General features: G+C 43.8%; 1 protein-coding gene across 11 annotated transcripts in view; it reads left to right on the plus strand.

Annotated features, from left to right (window-relative positions):
• The window catches only part of Rin2 (Ras and Rab interactor 2), a 277407-nt gene that overhangs the window by 251172 nt on the left and 7372 nt on the right, over nucleotides 1-18863 (plus strand). For all 11 annotated transcript variants that reach the window (XM_045156493.1, XM_045156483.1, XM_045156482.1 and 8 more), the window contains 2 exons: nucleotides 11339-11644; nucleotides 13904-14035. In XM_045156493.1, coding sequence (XP_045012428.1) covers nucleotides 11339-11644; nucleotides 13904-14035 — 438 coding nt within the window. The remainder of the gene's footprint in view (nucleotides 1-11338; nucleotides 11645-13903; nucleotides 14036-18863) is intronic.

Raw genomic sequence — 18863 nt, forward strand, 5'->3', positions numbered from 1 at the left:
CAGAGGTAGCATTACATCATACCGAGGGCACTTGCTCTTCACAAGGCTTACCATAGATGTTGTTTACCTTGATCACTTGGACAAGGCCATGTTTGCCAAGTCTCTGTCCTGTGAGATGCAATGTTTTTTGTTTCTCTGCTCTTCTTTAGAAGTCACAAAGCAGGGCCTTCATCCAAAGGGGAGGGGCAGAACCATGCATCACCACTCCTGGAGATGGGAGACTCTACCTGAAAGATTTGGACTTCTTTAGTATAGAAACTGTTCTTTTCTTCTCCCCTGGCCTTTTACTAGAAGGCACTGAAACCAGTTCTGGAGGTTCCTGTCATGAAATGCTACTAGCATAGAGTACATGAATTTTCATGATGGCCTTTGCTGAAGCCCGCCAAATTGAGCAAAAATGTGAGTGTATCACAACCCCACCTCTTTATAAAGTGTCACAGGGCTGATGGGATCTTCCTTAAAAGGTTGGGCCATCATTGCTGATGAGCCAGCGTGTATGTTGCTGACTGTGTTACAATAAATCCAGGCTCCAGGACTTCCCTGCAGAGCTGCAAGGGACACTGTTGGCCTCTCACATGGGCAATTATGTCATCACTAATTATACATCAGTGTTTTACACAAGAACAAAGAACATAATTTTCATGTAAGCACGCAGAGAAAGGATGTTTCTGTCCAATTCAATAAATACTTTTGGAGTATGTGTTATATGTTAGATTTCTGCTGGGGTTTGGGGTTAGCTGCCCCCCCCCCAGGACTCATTTTCACAAAATTTCCTTTCAAGGAGAGGAGTCTAATTTTCCCAGTGCCTTGGCAGCAGTAACAAAGAATACTGAGGATGCAAGGGGCTAGGAGGACGCAGTAAGGGAGGCAAACAAGTGGGCAGTTTCATTAAAATCCATATTGGGAAAGAGCAGAGCCCAGACCCAGGAGAAGGAGCGTGCCTGGCAGGCAGCAGCTCTGAAAAAGCACAGAGGTGCAGACAGAGGTTCTATAATAGTATTTGTTTTACCAAGAGCACAAGGTCCTTGGATTGGGAAGATTGGCTCAATGGTTGAAGGGGCTTTCTTGCCAACCCAGGTTCAATTCCCAAATCTCCCACTTAAGCCAGAAACAAAAAAAAAAAAGTGGCACAAACATCTAGTGTTCATTGTCAGAGGCACAAGGCCCTTGGCACCCATTGCGTGTGCATGCATGTGCAAATCAATAAAGAAAAATTAAAAATACTTTTAAAAAGGACATAAGCTGGGCGTGGTGGCACACGCCTTTAATCCCAGCATTTGAAAGGCAGAGGTAGGAGGATCACCATGAGTTCGATGCCACCCTGAGACTACATAGTGAATTCCAGGTCAGCCTGAGCTAGAGTGCGACCCTACCTCAAAAACACAAAAAAAGAACATGACAAGATAAAAGCATGGGACACAAGGCAGGGACAGATACCCAGAAGTTGTCTGAGATCTTAAGTTGGTAGAAAACAGTCAAAAAAGATTAGCCCAGGCAAAGAAATAGGCAAACCATTGAACAATTTCTCCAGCCCAGGTGCCAACAAGCCAAAACAGTCACTATTGATGCCACATCTGTGGACCAGTGTGGCCAGCCAAGAAACCAGGTCCTGGAGTAGAGAGAATAGAGCAGGCAGTGTGATATGGCCCTCTGCAGTTCATAGACCAAAAATTCCACTGACGCTGAGCCAAATCTACTCTTCACCCCACGTAGCAGGAGGCTTGTGTCCTCCCAAACCGCATCGTGCACCAGATTTTCTCATCTTCAGCGGAGCTGGGCCCCCCTTCCTCTCTTGATTCCCATTGTTCGAAAGGCGACATGACCACCCAGATCACCCAAGATGTCTAGCTCATGCTGGGCTTCAAAGCACTTAGGTAGGAATGGGATGCAGCCAAGATAAAACTCTAGGAATAATGAGGCAAGAAAGGTCAAAAAGCCAGCCTCAGGTCCCGTCTTGATGCCAAGGGGGAGGGGCTGACATGGATACCTGAGAGAGAAAGAGGTGCCCAGGAAACTCATTTATCAGCATACTTCCAGTTCCCACTTCAGGTCTACACAAACCACAGTTAATATTGAAAACCAAAACAGAACAAAAACCCCTGAACTTATCAGAGGCATCACCCTTTGTTCCATGGAGGGAACCAATGGCTTTAGCGTGTTTTCTGTAGGTATTCGTTCTCCCTCAAGATTACACGTCTGAAGTGTGACCATTCAGACTTTGCATCTGAGCCAGGTGCCTCTGCAGCCTTGAGTGCTCTGTGTCTGGGGAAGTTTTGGAAGGAGGCTGAGCAATGGGCTTTCATGTGTACCTGGGTGCCAAATTGAGATTTTGTTTTTCAACACAGCCTTTTGCTTCTCTCAGCTTTCAGCTCTGCTGATACAGGTTAGACAGACTTCCCCACTGAAAGGCAGGACTGTCAGGTGAACCAGCAGAAGCGTTCAGGCTGGACCGCTGGGTTTTAAGTCCCTGCTCGGATGCTGAGGACCTGTGTGCATGGGTCCTGTTTCTTAGTATCTTACTGCCATGTAACGAGGTGCTACAGACAACAGTTGTGCCCTGCCCCTTGCCACTTGCTTTTCAGTCTGACACTCAGCAGGTAGCACCTGTAGCATCTGGCCTGAGACATCCTCATGCCACCATTGTTTGGCTAAAGCCCTCTTCTCCCTCTTGGAGGGCCATAGAGCACCTCCAAGGCATGTACATCATGGTATCCTAGAGTGTCCAGCTGGGCTTGCCTCTAGTAATGAAATCCCCTTAGGCAGTTCTCCTTCCCCTTCTGGAACTTCCTGAGATCACTTCCTGTGCTGGTCAGTCGTACTCAAACCCTTGTCTCCAGGTCAGTTTCTAAGAGAACCCCAGGTTAAGACAAATAGGGAACTGCAGAGATTGTTCAGTGGTTAAATCACTTGCCTGCAAAGCCCAACCACCAAGATTCGATTCCCCAGTACCCATGTAAAGCCAGCTGTACCAGGTGGCACATGCATCTGGAATGCATTTGCAGCAGCTGGTGGCTTGGTGTACCCAGTCTCTTCCTTTCTGTCTCTGCTTGCAAACAAGAAAAAAAATGAAAAGACTAATAGGGATTGTGTGTGCTTACTCCAGTTTGATCCTTTCTCTAATCATCTGACCAAAACAGTATCTGTCAGTACATGGAAAATAGAAGCACAGTTGCCACTGTGGCACAGTGGGCAAATGGTACATCTCCAGACTTGTTGGGCATCCTGGTTTGCACCTCAGCCCAGCCTTCCTGGGACTGTCATTTGAACATGAGAATGGGAATGGTTCCTGCTGCCTACAGCTGATATGAGGGTTCATAGGAAATCTTAGAATAGGAGCTGCACAGTTACCATCTCATTATTGAGACAAACCATCTGACCAGAAGCAGCTTATGGGAGGAAAAAGGCTTATTTAAGGCTTATGTTTTCAAGGGGAAGTTTCATCCTGGTGGAGAAAGCAGGGCTGTGAGCTCACATCCTCATATATCAGCAACAGGGAAGGAGCAGCAAGAGCAATCTAAGCTGAACACTGAGTAGGCTGGGCTAATCAACCCCAAGGCCCACCCCTAGCAGCACACCTCCTCCAGCAAGGCTCCACCTCCCAAAGGCTCCACCAGCTGGGGTTTGAGTGAGAGGCCTAATCACAAAACAATTTGAGGCTATGGGGAACATTTTACATTCAATCCACCACAATGTCTAGTCAATATCAGAATTATAAATGTTTAAATGTAAGAACCTGAATTTCCTACAAAAAGCCCTTGTATTGTTATCTAATATTAGCTTCTCTTTTTGCTGCTTTAATCTTGTTTTAAATAATCACAACGGTAGAAGAAGAATAAACCAAGAGGCCCTACAATCTAACTTCCTGTTTTCATCTTTGTCAAGGAGCTTTGTAACCTATGCATTTTTTAACCTATGCATTTTTAATACAAGTTAAGCATTCAGCATCCTTGGTGTTTAAATCTGAAATTGGAAATGAAAATGAAATTGGAAACTTGAAATTTTGTGACATAAGCTCAAAAGTTTCATCTTGTAATTTAGACTTCTGGTTTGAAGATATGCATCCAATACAATCTCTGCAAGCACTTCCCAATCTGAAAATCTCTGAAATGTGAAACAGTTCTGGCCCCATGAGAGATTGTTGTGGTTTGAGTGTGAACTATCTCCCACAGACTCCTGGGTTTGAAAACTCGGTCCCCAGCTTGTGGTGCCATTCTTGGAGGTGCTGAACTCTTTGGGACGTGGGCTTAGTTGAGTCCCTGAGAGCAGTCCCCTGAGGGGTGTGGGCCAGCCCCAGTATACAGGTCCCATTCTCTCTGTTTCTTGATCTGCCGAGATGCAAGCAAGTGGAGCAGTTAACTCCAACTGACAGAGTCCGAAAGAACCAAGCCACCATGATGGACTGTAGCCAAAGTTAACCTCTCCTCCTGTAAGTTGCTTCTGCTAGGTATTTGGTTCAAGCAGTGACAAAAGTAACTCATCCAGGTCAAAGGCATTTAGTACAACGGAGCTGGGTTGGTTGCCAGGCCTTGTGGCCCACAGGGCTCTAAGTCAGACTCCTCTAGACATCACTTTTGCCTCCAGGGTTCTTGCTTCTACTTGGGCTGCAGTGGGTAAGCAGGAAGGGGCAAACAAAGCTGATGTGTTATTTAGAGTTGGCTTATCTGTCTCTAACCTTTGAATCTGTGCTGTAGGTCAGAGACAAGGAAAAAGGAAAAGGCTTCATTTCCTTTGTTGGTTTGTTTGTTTTTGTTTTATTTATTTATTTATTTATTTATTTATTTATTTATTTATTTATTTATTTTGAGGCAGGGTCCCATGTAACCAGGGTTGTCCCCAAGCTCCCTATGTAACTGAGGCTGGCATTGAATTTTTTTTTTTTTTTTTACCTGAGTGTTGTGGTGGCAGTATATATAATCTTTATTAGGTTAGGAGAAGTTAAACCTTATAGGTGAGGGCCCAGGCCAAATTATCATAGAGAATAAAAAGGCCATATGGCATTAACTCTTCTACCAACATGGCATTGAATTTTTGATCTTGCCTTCCTTTCCAAGTATGCCACCTCCTTTTCTTAGTAGGCGAGAAACTCCAATACAATGAGCATTTCCTATCAGTGACTACATTAAGTAGCAGAAAGGCAAGGAGAATCAAAACAACTGTCGTGTTCTTTGTTACTTCCTGCTTAAGCATGGTCTTTGGGATCAAGTGATATGATGTGTATGTTTAGAAATCTTTGTTTCCAGCCTTGTGTGGTGGCACCTGCCTTTAATACCAGCACTCAGGGAGGCAGAGGTAGGAGGATCGCTGTGAGTTCAAAGCCAGTCTGAAACTACAGAATGAGTTCCACATCAGCCTGGGCTAAAGTAATACCTTATCTTGCCAGGGGTGGTAGGAAATGGGCTGAAGAAATGGCTTAGCCTGCAAAGCCAAAGGACCCAGGTTCGATTCCCCAGGACCCATGTAAAGCCAGATGCACAGGTGTAGGTGCATGTATCTGGAGTTCATTTGCAGTGGCAGGAGGCCCTGGCATACCCATTCTCTTTTTGCAAAGGTTTTTTTGTTTTGTTTTGTTTTTCAAGGTAAGGTTTCACTCTAGCTCAGGCTGACCTGGAATTCGCTATGTAGTCTCCAGGTGGCCTCAAACTCACAGTGATCCTCCTACCTCTGCCTCTTGAGTGCTGAGATTAAAGGTATGTGCCACCACGCCCGGCTTCCATTCTCTTTTTGTCTATCTGCCTCTCTCTCTCTCTCTTACTCTCTCTCTCTCAAATAAATAAATAAAAATGTTTAAACAAAACAAAGCAACAACAAAAATAACAAAAAAAAATCTTGTTTCCACTTTGGATCATTCAGAGAGTACAGCTGACATTTGGTTGCTGAAATTCAGAATATTATAGCTCAGACAATTCTCTAGTATTTTCATGCTATAAGAAAAAATTGAAAGCACATTAGTGAACTTCAAGGGAAAACAGTGACCAGTTCCTTGTCATTTGATGGGTGCAAGTGGCTCTTCTACTTGCTTGCTCCTGGCTTAGAGTAGCTGACATTCTTTCAAGAACCCCAGAGATGGAGTGGGGACACAGCTCAGTGGGGAAAGTGCTTGCTGCACAAGCATGGGATCCCCAGACAAGTGCCAGGCATGGTGGCAGTACCTGAAGTCCCAGTATTAGGGAGGTAGAGACAAATGGGTTTCTGGGGTTTATTGGCTAGCTAGTGTAGCCATATTGGTGAGTTCTAGGTTGATTGAGAATTTGTTCTCCCCTCCCCCCTAATAAAAAAAAAGGTGGACAGCAACTGAAGAAGATACCCAGCATCAACCTGTAGCCTCCACATATATGTGTGTAGCACACACACACACACACACACACACACACACACAACAACAACTACAGAGAACCCAGGAGACATGCTTGGTTCTGAATCCTGGTTCTCTCCTTACTAGTGCAAGATGTGGTTTCTTTGGGTTTCAGTTTCCTCTTCTGTAAAGTGATGAAATGATAGACCTTCTTCCTTGGAGTTTGAGAATTTGAAGAGTCAGTGTCCGTAAAGTCCTAGACTCATGTTGTTGTGCTTACTTTAAAAGTGAAAAAGAGCCAGGTATGGTGGCTCGTGCCTTTAATCCCAGCACTTGGGAGGCGGAGGTAGGAGGATTGCTGTGAGTTCGAGACCAGCCTGAGACTACATAGTGAACTCCAGGTCAGCCTGGGCTAGAGCAAGACCCTACCTCAAGAAACCAAACCAAAAAAAAAGAGAGAGAGAGAGAGTTGGGATTGTTTTGTTGGTATTAAAGCAACCAGAGATAATGGGAAACAGAGAGGAGTAATTTCTAAGAAATGGGGCCAGTTTGTTTGCAGCAGCTGGAGGCTCTGACATGCCCATTCTCCCTCTCTCTCTCTCTCTCTCTCTCTGTCTCTCTCCCTCTTTCTCTATCTGCCTCTTTCTCCCCCCCTCATAAGTAAATAATTGCTCTCAGAGGCCAAGATAAAAACCCCATGCTGATCTTCAGTTTTCTGTTTGCATATTTATTTGCATGCATAAATATGTACATCCTAAGAACTGAGCTCCACAAATTTTTACATAAAAGTTCACCCAAGTACCCCCCACCCAAAGCCAGAAATAGAACTGAAGTGTCCCTCTGTCCCCTTCTAGTCAGTTCCTCCACATTCCAACCTCTGGCTCCATGGCCAGTCATTTTCTTGTCTCTTTTAAAGAAATTTTTTTTTTCTTCATTTGCAAGGAGAGTGTTATTAGCATGTTAAAGCCTCCTCCTGCTACAATTGGACCCCAGACACATGCTCCATTTTGTGCATCTGGCCTTATGTGGGTACTGGGGAATTGAACCCAGGCCAGCAGATTATGCAAGCAAGCACCTTTAACCACTGAGCCATCTGTGTAGCCTCCACACGCTTGGATTTTATACACATGAAGTACGCTTACGTCTGGCTTCTTTCATACCCACAGCATTAAGTCTGTCTGCTGCCTCTGGAGCTGTCGTGCGCTTCCTCACTGAATGAATGTTTTCCATTGTCTGAATTCCCTTGCAGTCTTCCACTAGCCAAATATAGCTCATGCAGCCTGTTGGGCCAGGTTTTAGGTTATTTCCAATTTGAAACAATAATGAAAAACACTGCTGTGAACATTCATGTACATTTCCTAATTAATAACTAACACGACTTCCCCATGCCTCTTGGAGATTCCATTCTACCAAGGTAAAGGTGGCTGCTAGTCATGAATACAGCTTCCAGAACCTTTGGATGTGAGAAATAATCTGGCCAGTGTTTACACATACCTTGAACTTTAGAATTAAGGTCTCGCTTACTTGGGTGCTGGGATTTGCTCAGTGGTCGAGCTCTTGCCTTGAATGCTCACGACCTTGAGTTTGATCTCAGCACTACAGAAAAGAGAGAAAGACCAAAGTATTCTCTCTTGTAAAATGGGCATAGTATTATTAGTGTTATGCAAAAGTGAGAAATTGTGGCAAGGATTAGATGCTAACGAAGTATTTGGGTAAGACTTAGCTCATCAAAGCACACAATACTAATTACTGTAATTGACTTTTTATGGTTATGATCATGTAAGATAAAGTCAAAGGAGTTATGAAGTCACACAGTTTATTAACACAAAGCAAAGCAAACTACATGATGTTTCAGTGTCTGATGTAAACACATTGTTCTGCTGTTTTTCTGGTCTGATTTCTATAGTCTCATGCAGGTCTGTATTTAAACACAGAGGATATCAAGTGGACGAGCAAAGACAAATCTACATTGAGGAATCTGATCATTGTGGAATTCACATTAACTTTCAGTCTCAGTTTGTTTTATTTTATTTATTTGAAAGAGAGAGAGAGAGAATGGGTGTGCCAGGGCCTCTAGCCACTGCCAAGGAACTCCAGACACATGTGCCACCTTGTGCATCTGGCTTTTGTGGGCACTGGGAAATTGGACCTGGGTCCTTAAGTTTTGTGGGCAGGTACCTTAACCACTAAGCCATCTCTCCAGACCATCAGCCTCAATTTTGAGTGAAGCACAGGAAAATTGTTCTCAGTGTTTGGACATCTGGCTTGGATTACTTTATTTCCCTTGAACTTATAATCATGTACAATAATTTGGATTCAATATGATCTGACCTAGTGTCAGGAATTCCAGAAGCCAGAGAGATAACCCAACTGTTTACAGCCTTATAAATAAGTGAATCCATGTTTCTCCAAGCATTAGAACCTCATTAGTGTCATGGATTAGAAAGTCATGGTAGTGAATACAGGTGGTTTTGACGCCAATGTGCAGACATGTGAGATTAAACCGCTGTTATTTTAAAAACAAAGAATTTATCAGTGCATAAATCATCTTTAGCCTAGAACCCCAGGCTCATGTTGTTGGTCATTTTAGTATCAGCTAAGGAAGCTGTTCCATTGGGTAACCATTCAAAGAAGGAGGAAAAAGTAATACCACCCACACACACTTGAAGGCATTTCCTAACTCCTTAGAAGGTTAAAATGTTCTGTTTTCATTTTGAAATCTTATCACACTTTCAGGAAAGTTGCATGAACAATACAAAGCAATGTCCAGCCTTCACCCAGATCCCCCACTTTGCCACACTTGCTTCATTCTCCTTTCTGTCTCTCTGTGTTTGCAAACATTCACACACTTGTACCTTCCTTTTTCTTTTCTGAATCATTAGAAAATAAGCTGCAGGCATTACAACCCCTAACCCTAAATAGTTCATTACATATTTCCTAAAAACAAAGCCATGTGCTTGGCTTTATAGAAGGGTTTTCTAATAGTGAGTCTTCAAAAGTCCTTAAAAATACTTACTGAGGGCTGGAGAGATGGCTTAGCGGTTAAGCACTTGCCTGTGAAGCCAAAGGACCCCGGTTCGAGGCTCGGTTCCCCAGGTCCCACGTTAGCCAGATGCACAAGGGGCCGCACCCATCTGGAGTTCGTTTGCAGAGGCTGGAAGCCCTGGCATGCCCATTCTCACTCTATCTCTCTTTCCCTTCTCTCTGTCTCTAATAAATAAATAAAAATAAATCTTTTTTAAAAATTACTGAGGACCCCATTTCCTTCTCTTGATCTAACAAAGTCTCTTTAAACTTAAAAAAAATGTGTAACATAAAACACATCAGGTCTTGGGCTGGAGAGATGGCTTAGCGGTTAAGCGCTTGCCTGTGAAGCCTAAGGACCCCAGTTCGAGGCTCGGTTCCCCAGGTCCCACGTTAGCCAGATGCACAAGGGGGCGCACGCATCTGGAGTTCGTTTGCAGAGGCTGGAAGCCCTGGCGCGCCCATTCTCTCTCTCTCTCCCTCTATCTGTCTTTCTCTCTGTGTCTGTCGCTCTCAAATAAATAAATTTAAAAAAAAAAAAAAACACATCAGGTCTTAAAGTGGACCTGGAGATGTTGTTCAATAATAGAGTTCTTGCCCAATACATATAAAGCTATGGGTTCATTCTCTCACCCTGGGGTGGAGGTATGGGGAACAGTTTAAGAAGTCATTGTGAAGTTTCTGGTTTCTACACTCTGTAACAAGCCAGATCCTCCACTCCCTCCAAAATAACATGAGTTGACATGTCCTAGTTGTAAATGCCCAGATCTTTTTTCCAGTGCTAGTGATTATTATTGCCAGTAGCAAATGTATTATTATAATTCTATATCTCTTTTACCCAAAATGTAATCAAAATTATCTTCCAAATAAATGAGAGAAAAGGGGAAAAAAAAAGTTACTGAGGAAACAAATTCAATGAAGCATCTTGAATCGGGTTCTAGACCAATTTTTTTTTTTTTTTTTTTTTTTAGGCAGGGCCTCACTCTAGTTCAGGCTCACCTGGAACTTCTCTATAGTCTCAGGGTGGCCTTGAACTCAGAGCAATTATTCTACCTTTGCCTCCTAAGTGCTAGGATTAAAGGTGTGGGCCACAAGGCCTATCCAGATGATTTTTGTGTTGTTGTTGTTGTTTTAAGATAGGGTCTTAGCCAGGCGTGGTGGCTCACACCTTTAATCCCAGCACTCGAGAGGCAGAGGTAGAAGGGTTGCCGAGAGTTCGAGGCCACCCTGAGACTACAGTGTGAATTCCAGGTCAGTCTGAGCTAGAGTGAGACCCTACGTCGGGGGAAAAAAAAAAAAAGATAGGGTCTTGCTCTAGCCAAGGCTGACCTGGAATTCGCTATGTAGTTTCAGGGTGGCCACCAACTCATGGCACTCTTCCTACCCCTGCTTCCTGGGTCTGGATTAAAGGTGTGTGCCACCATGCCCAGCTTGACTTTTTATTTCATTTCCAACAGAGGACATTAGCACCAGATGGAATCTGAATAAAGTCTGCAGGTCAGGTACACGCGTAACAGAGCTTAAGTATTATGCTCCAGGTTTGATAACTCTTCTGTCATTGTGTAACAGATGGCTTTGCTTCTTTGGTCTTTTGGAGGTAGGGTCTCCCTCTAGCCTGGGCTGCCTGGAGCTCACTCTGTAGCCCCAGGCTACCTACAGTGATCCTACTACCTCAGCCTCCCAAGTGCTGGGATCAAAGGTGTGTGCCACCACACCCAGCAAGAATGACTTCTAAAACATTTGCTTGTACATATGTGGAGTGGTACAAAAGTGATTTAAGATAAATCTGTTTGATTACATCAATTATATGCAAGGAGAACATTATTAGGAACAATTCACTTTTCCTGGCTCATGATGGATTAAAAAACAGGTTGGCATGTGATATCTGTTGAGTATTAAATGATCACTTGTTTGCCCTCTCCAGTAACCAATATGAAAAGTTGCAGAAAGGCCTTCTGAGGAAGCAGACATTGCACTTCTTCCTTCAGACAGTGGTCACAGTAGCTGCACTTTCTTTGGCAGATGTGGTGTTGGAAAAGGCCATGCACAAGTGCATCCTGAAGCCCCTTAAGAGCCACGTGGAGGCCATGCTGAAGGATTTCCACATGGCCAACGGCTCATGGAAACAACTCAAGGAAAACCTGCAGCTGGTGCGACAAAGGAATCCACAAGAGCTGGGGGTCTTTGCCCCAACCCCTGATTTTGTGGATATGGAGAAAATCAAGGTTAAATTCATGACCATGCAGAAGATGTATTCTCCAGAGAAGAAAGTCATGCTGCTGCTGCAGGTGTGCAAGCTTATCTACACAGTCATGGAGAACAACTCAGGTGAGACGACCAGATTCGTGGGGCCACTTCCTGGTACGCTGTGTCAGGATTCTGATTCACTCCCGGTTTGTTCTCAGGATTTCAATTAGCAGCTCAGAAAAATACAAGTATTGTTTGTGGATCTGTGAGTCTTGTGCAGCACATTCACAGAATAACACCAGTGCATGGAAATGGATAAGGGCACCGAGAGTATTTTTTACATATGGAATTAGTTCAGGGTAGTGCCTATGAGTTCATTATCTGGGGCCTGAATTCCAACCCTCCCTCTATGAATGAGGTCATCTGCTGAGGGACTTCGGCTGCCTTTATTACCTTTCTACATTGCCGTTTTCGCATATCATTGTACATGACCCTTTCCTTTAGAAAGGAAAGATTTCACATGCTTAGCTCCAAGTACAAAAGTAGTATGAGCGAGAATCATTACTATGCTTTGGCCAATGAGCATTTGTGTTGATCTACAGCATGCACCATTTGGTAAGAGCAATTTCCTTGGCTCGCCCTTCTTTAACACAGGCGGAAGCAGCGGAACTGGGATTCACCAAAGCTCTCAGATTTCCCCTTGCTATTTCCTAGATGTAGGAATACTTATGATTCATGGATAGTGATTGAACCTACTTTGTTCCAGGTCTTTAGGGAGCTTGTTATAGTACAGGGTTCAATTACTAACTTTTTCTCTGAGGGCACTTGCTTAGTTGAAAAATAACACAGAGAAGCCGGGCGTGGTGGCGCACGCCTTTAATTCCAGCACTCAGGAGGCAGAGGTTAGGAGGATCACTGTGAGTTTGAGGCTACCCTGAGAATACAGAGTAAATTCCCAGTCAGCCTGGGCTAGAGTGAGACCCTATCTCAAAAAAAAACCAAAATAATAATAATAATAATACCACCACAAAGAAAACTCAGGCTCTTGTTCACTGCAGTAGTAAATAGGAATATGTAAATGCACTGCAGATTGTTGAGTGTGGACCTTATCATCTGGAATGAGTTGATGACTGCCTGAGGACATGGCCTCTGAAATTTGCAAACACATCACACACAGGAAATATATTTTCTATAGTTCATCAGATCATTTATTCAAATTCCCATAGTAATATCTGCATAGACTTACATTCTCCTGAAGCAGGATTCTCAGCCTGTGCACTGATGACATTCAAACAGGGTCATCTTTGGGGGCTGTCCTGCTTCCTGGGGGAAGGTTAGCTGCATCCTGGCTGCCACCTGTACTATTACCCTTCAACTGTGACACTAAAAATAACTAAAGAGTATCAAATGTTCCTTTTGGGAACAAAATCACCTGTTGAGAATACCCATTAGAAAATTTAAAATAAGGACTGAAAATGTTTTGCCATGTATTGCTACTAATCAATGTGTCTGTTCAGCCTGTACTGAATTGGCACACTTAAATAAGCTTATCAACATTGAGAGAAAAGTTTGTTCCTGGCTGGAATTTTGTCTTGTCATTACATTTATGATAAATGTGTACAGAAAGCTATAGAAAATGAGACATCAAAAAAAAAAAAAGCATAAACCAGGCATGGTGGCGCACGCCTTTAATCCCAGCACTCGGGAGGCAGAGGTAGGTGGATCTCCATGAGTTCAAGGCTACCCTGAGACTATATAGTTAATTCCAGGTCAGGCTGGACCAGAGAGAAACTCTACCTTGAAAAAAAAATGGCATAAATAGGGCTAGAGAGATGGTTTAATGGTTAAGGTGCTTGTCTGTGAGGCCTAAGGACCCAGGTTCAATTCCCCAGTACCCACATAAGCCAGATGCACAAGGTAGCACATGCATCTGTACTTTGTTTGCAGTGGTTAGAGGCCATAGCATGCCCATTCTTTCTCCCTCTATGTATGTGCCTCTTTCTCTCTCTCAAATAAATAAATAAATATTTTTAATTAGCAGAAGTAAATATTTTGTTAAGGAATTGTAACATGACTTGTTAACACTTAAAATACCCAAAGATGCTCTGTTTTAGGGCACAATTTTATAGCAGTCAGGAGTAAGTAAGGAGAAAAATGTGAACTGTTTTACCTGACTCATAGACATTCATTCTGAGAGTGTGAGTAAGGGCTGGTCTGGTTACCAAGGGGAAGGATCAAGGACTACTTGGGTAGGAGGATTCCAGAAACACCCACCTCTGTTTATAAATGGTACAGTTCCCCAGAATAAGTTCTTAGTAGCTAATAAAAGCAGCAAGCAGGATGTGAAAGAAAGAAAAGTTGATAAAATATTCCCGACTCTCCCTGTCTTCCTCATTCCAGGGAGGATGTATGGTGCGGATGACTTCTTGCCAGTCCTGACCTACGTCATAGCTCAGTGTGACATGCTTGAACTGGACACTGAAATCGAGTACATGATGGAACTGCTGGACCCATCGCTGTTACATGGAGAAGGTAATGTGCTTTTGAAAGTGGTAGGGGAACTGGGTGTTTTCTTCTTCTTTTTCTTCTTCTTCATTTTTTAAAATCGAGATGAAATTTGTAATATATAAAGTTATCCACCTTTGCCGGGTGTGGTGGCTCACGCCTTTAATCCCAGCAATTGGGAGGCAAAGGTAGAATTGTTGTGAGTTTGAGTCCACCAAGACTCCATAGTGAATTCCAGGTCAGCCTGGGCTCGAGTGAGACCCTACCTTGAAAAAAAAATTAGCCACTTTAAAACTGGACATGGTATAATCCCAACATTTGAGAGGCTGAAGGCTACCTGAACCTATCTCAAATAAAATAAAAAAACATAAAACTGAACAAGCCAGAGCTGGAGAGATGACTCAGCGCTTAAGATGCTTGCTTGCAAAGCCTAACAAACCTGGTTTGATTCCCCAATATCCACATAAAGCCAGATGCACAAAGTGGTGCATGCATTTGGAGTTCATTTGCAGTGGCTGAAGGCCTTGGTCCTCCCATTCTTTCTCTCTCCCTCTCTTTCTGCTTGCAAGTAAATAAATACTTTTTTTAGTGAGCAAATTGGGCTGGAGGGATGACTTAGTGGTTAAGACACTTGCCTGCAAAGCCAAAGAACCCAGGTTCAATTCCCCAGGACTCACATAAGCCAGATGTACAAGGTGCCACATGCTTCTGGAGTTTGTTTGCAGTGGCTGAAGGTCCTGGTATGCCCATTCTCTCTCTCTCTCGCTTGCTCGCTCTCTCTCAAATAAATAAAATATACAAATAAAATTTCTTCAAAAATGAGCAAATCAGTGGCAGTTAGCACCCACACAGTGTTCTGTGACTACCATCTCTCACCTCAAAACACAATCCTGGACCCAGTAAGCTGGTACTAGGGTGCTTTATGTTGACATCTTACGAATTGACTTCAGGATTGATACTGATGTCATTATTAATATTAGAATTATTAACAACTATGTACTAAGCCATGTGTTGGTACATGCGCATCTATAAATCCAGCAGGCTCAGGAGTTCATGATTATCTTCAGCTAAATAGCAAGTTTTAGGCCAGCCTGGACTAAATGAGACCCTGTCGCAAAAAACAAAAGGCAAGACTAAGAAGATTAGCTCAGTGAGAAAAGTGTTTCCCTTGCAGCCGTGAGGACATGAGTCCAATCCCCACTGCCATGATAAAATGCCAGGTGTGGCAGCACACACCTATAATCCCGGCTCTGGGAAGACAGATACAGAAGGATCCCTGGAATTTGATAGCTAGCCAGTCTAGCCTGTTTGGTGAGCTCTAGGTCAATGAGAGACACTGTCTCAAAAAATAGTGCACTGTGTTCCTAATGTTAATACACAAGATTGTCACACAAGTGCACATGTTCACACACACACATGCATGTGCATGCACACATGACACATGTACATGTGCAAAAATCAAATGTAGAGTATGTATCATACCAACCGTTTTTGTTGATTCCAACAGTAATGCATGTTCATTGTAGAAAATTTGGGGTCAGAGAAACAAAACAGAAAATGTAGCAAAGCCCATAATTCATGCTTCACTGAGACTGGAAAATGACAGTCAGAATTTCATAGAATTAGACATTCAGTAGAATATCATTTTTAAAAATGGTTTCTTTGATTCTAGTTAGCAACTCTTCTCAGTACCAGAAACACCGCTGCTATTGTCCACTAAATGCCTTTGGTTTTTGTCTTGGAAAACATTTTTTAAAATATTTTATTTGTAGCCGGGCATGGTGGCGCATGCCTTTAATCCCAGCACTCGGGAGGCAGAGGTAGGAGGATCGCCGTATGAGGCTACCCTGAGACTACATAGTGAGTTCCAGGTCAGCCTGAACAAGTAAGACCCTACCTGAGAAAAAAAGAAAGAAAGAGAGAGAGAGAGAGAGAGGGAGGGAAGGAGGGAGGGAGGGAGAAAGAAAGAAAAAATATTTTCTATTTATTTATTTATAGGGGGACAGATAGAAAGAATGGACACACCAGAGCCTCTAAGCACTGTAAACGAATTCCAGACACATGCACCACCATGTGCATGTGGCTTATGTGGGTACTGGGGAATCAACCTACGTTCTTTGGCTTTGCAAGCGAGTGCTTTAACTGCTAAGCCATCTCTCCAGCCCGAAAACATTCTTTTTTGTTCTTGTTGTTGTTTTAAAAATTAAAAGCAGCCGAGCGTGGTGGCTGGCACACACCTTTAATACCAGCACTCAGGAGGCAAAGGTAGGAGAATCACCATAAATTCGAGGCCATCCTGAGACTACATAGTAAATTCCAGGTTAGCCTGGACCAGAGTGAGAGAGTGAGACACTACCTCAAAAAAAAGAATTAAAAGTAGCATCAATTTTCTTTCCAATTGATAAAAGATATCTGCTCATTATTACAATAAAAATACAAGAGCCAGATGTGGTGGCGCACACCTTTAATCCCAGCGCTTGGGAGGCAGAGGTAGGGGGATTGCCATGAGTTCGAGACCATCCTGAGACTACATAGTGAATTCCAGGACAGCCTGTGCTAGAGTGAGACCCTACCTTGATAAACCAAAAAAAAGAAAAAACCAGCAGTAGGGAGAACCCAAGTGGTTTGCTGCCAGTTTACCTACGTTCAGTTCCTTCTCCCAGGGCTTCAGTTCGGGGTTTTATTGTAGAGACCCTTTGGCTGCTTTACAGTGTAGCTCACCTCCTTGACAAGCCACAAGAACTGGGACTATACTGTGTGTTTGTCTTTTTGGAAAAGAACAACTCAGGGCCTGTGCATTGTGAATCTCGTTTAATCCACTTTCATGGATCCCTGGAGAGGCCACGGCTGTGTTTTCTTTTCTCCAGTCAGTTTTGGTCTGGACTTGAGCTCAAAGGTCTGCCTCTGCCAGCCCTCAAGATCTCCCTCCCCACGCCGCCCCCCACCTGAGTCACCCTGGCATTTCTCAGGGAGGGAATGAAACGCACTCTTACCCCTAGAAGGTGCCAGTGAATGTCTTCAGTCCTCTCACATGAACCCACTGGACCTTCACTTTCCTACAGAAGCCTGCCCTCCCTGGTCCCCCAAAGTGTACCCTCCCAACCAGTCTCTGGACAGTGCCAACTTGGAATGAATATCTCCCACACTGTCCCTGACCTGAGGCATATAGAAATGAGCCCTGCCATCCTTTTACCCTCTTTCCCCTTCATGTCCCCTCATTAATAGTCTCAGCTAGGGGCCCAAATAGTCCATGCTGAGCCCACAAAACCCGCAGTGCATCTTCCTCTCTGGGATTGGGCAGGAGAGTATATACATACAGGTCTTCATCTGGGGACTAGGAGAAGCATTTGTTAGTCTCAGCGTCATTCCTTCCTTTTCCCCACCGTGTTATTACTGCAATTTGGGGTTTGTTGTGGTGAGCTTTTCAAAGTACCTTCAATCTTATTTAATTCTAGCAGTAAGTGTGAATCCCTCTCAGGGCTTTAGGGAAATGGCAATATCATTTTCCCTTAGAAAATCCCCATTCTGCCATTACACTGTGTACTTACGACAGACAGATGCTTATGTCTTGTGGTCCGAGGACAGGGACAGCCACTTCCTGCCCCTTTTCCTGAAGTTGCCTCACAGCAAGACCCTGTGTTTAGAGCTTGTTTTTCTTTCTCTTTCTTTCTTTCTTTCTTTCTTTCTTTCTTTCTTTCTTTCTTCCTTCCTTCCTTCCTTCCTTCCTTCCTTCCTTCCTTCCTTCCTTCCCTCTCTCTCTCTCTCTCTCTCTCTCTCTCTCTCTCTCTCTCTCTCTTTTCTTTTCCTTTCCTTTCCTTTCTTTTCTTTTTTGTTTTTCAAGGTAGGGGCTTGCTGTAGCCCAGGCTGACCTGGATCCTCCTAGCTCTTCCCCTCCCCCACCCCCACACCAGTGCTGGCATCAAAGGCGTGCACCACCATGCCCAGCTAGAGCTTGTCTTTCTAAAGGAGAACATAAACACTGTGTTGATGACAAATGGGCAGGTGGCAGGAATCCCATGTGAGAAAAGGACAAAGACATGCCATGACACATGGAGAACCCATGAACTGCTATATGAACTAGAACCTGCTTTCATATGCTGTCCTGGGACAACTTGGCTTCCTTCCTCGGGAGAGGGGTTTGGCCCAGGCAGGCCAGCTGTGATTACAGACCAAGCCGCATAGATCCAACTGCAGCATTGCAGATGGGGAAGAACTCTGGTGACACGTTACAGATCCGTCCTTTTAGTGGTCTGTTCCAAGTTCTTTTGGTTTTCCTGGCAGCAGCCATGTGTCTTTTTTGCTGTTTAAGCAGGTATTCTCATTTACACAACAGGCGTCACAGATCCTTTGCTAGCGCACAACTTTCTTACGATGGGGTAGTTTTACTGAAATTCAAAACCATCCTCTAATTGTATCCATATGGTCAAAAGTGGCCAATTTTGTGCTCCTGGCATTTTGGAGAATGAGAGAGAGAGTCCTTACTGGCCTAAGCACATAAGAGCTATGGAATTGAAAAAATGAAGTCCAATGAGCCCTTCACTCCACAGTAATTTAGCAACCCCCAGCTCATAGATATATGTGGACACCTCAACACAGCGACTGCACGTCTGTTTTCTTCAATAAGTGTATAAACTTCTGAATAGCAGGTAGTCTGGACATACCCAAGCTTGTCTGAACAGCAGGACTTGTGTGACTGTCTTGAGCTCATAAGCTTCAATGGATATTTTGACAAAGACTGTCTCTTAAGTATAAAATATGCTATGCCCAATTAATTTTTACAACACATTCAAGGCGCCCTCTAGTGACTGCCAAGTGCAGACTTCACAAATGCCTTTGCAAGCGCCTAATTATATGA

Source organism: Jaculus jaculus, chromosome 8 (genome assembly GCF_020740685.1).
Source record: "Jaculus jaculus isolate mJacJac1 chromosome 8, mJacJac1.mat.Y.cur, whole genome shotgun sequence".
Lineage (NCBI taxonomy): Eukaryota > Metazoa > Chordata > Mammalia > Rodentia > Dipodidae > Jaculus > Jaculus jaculus.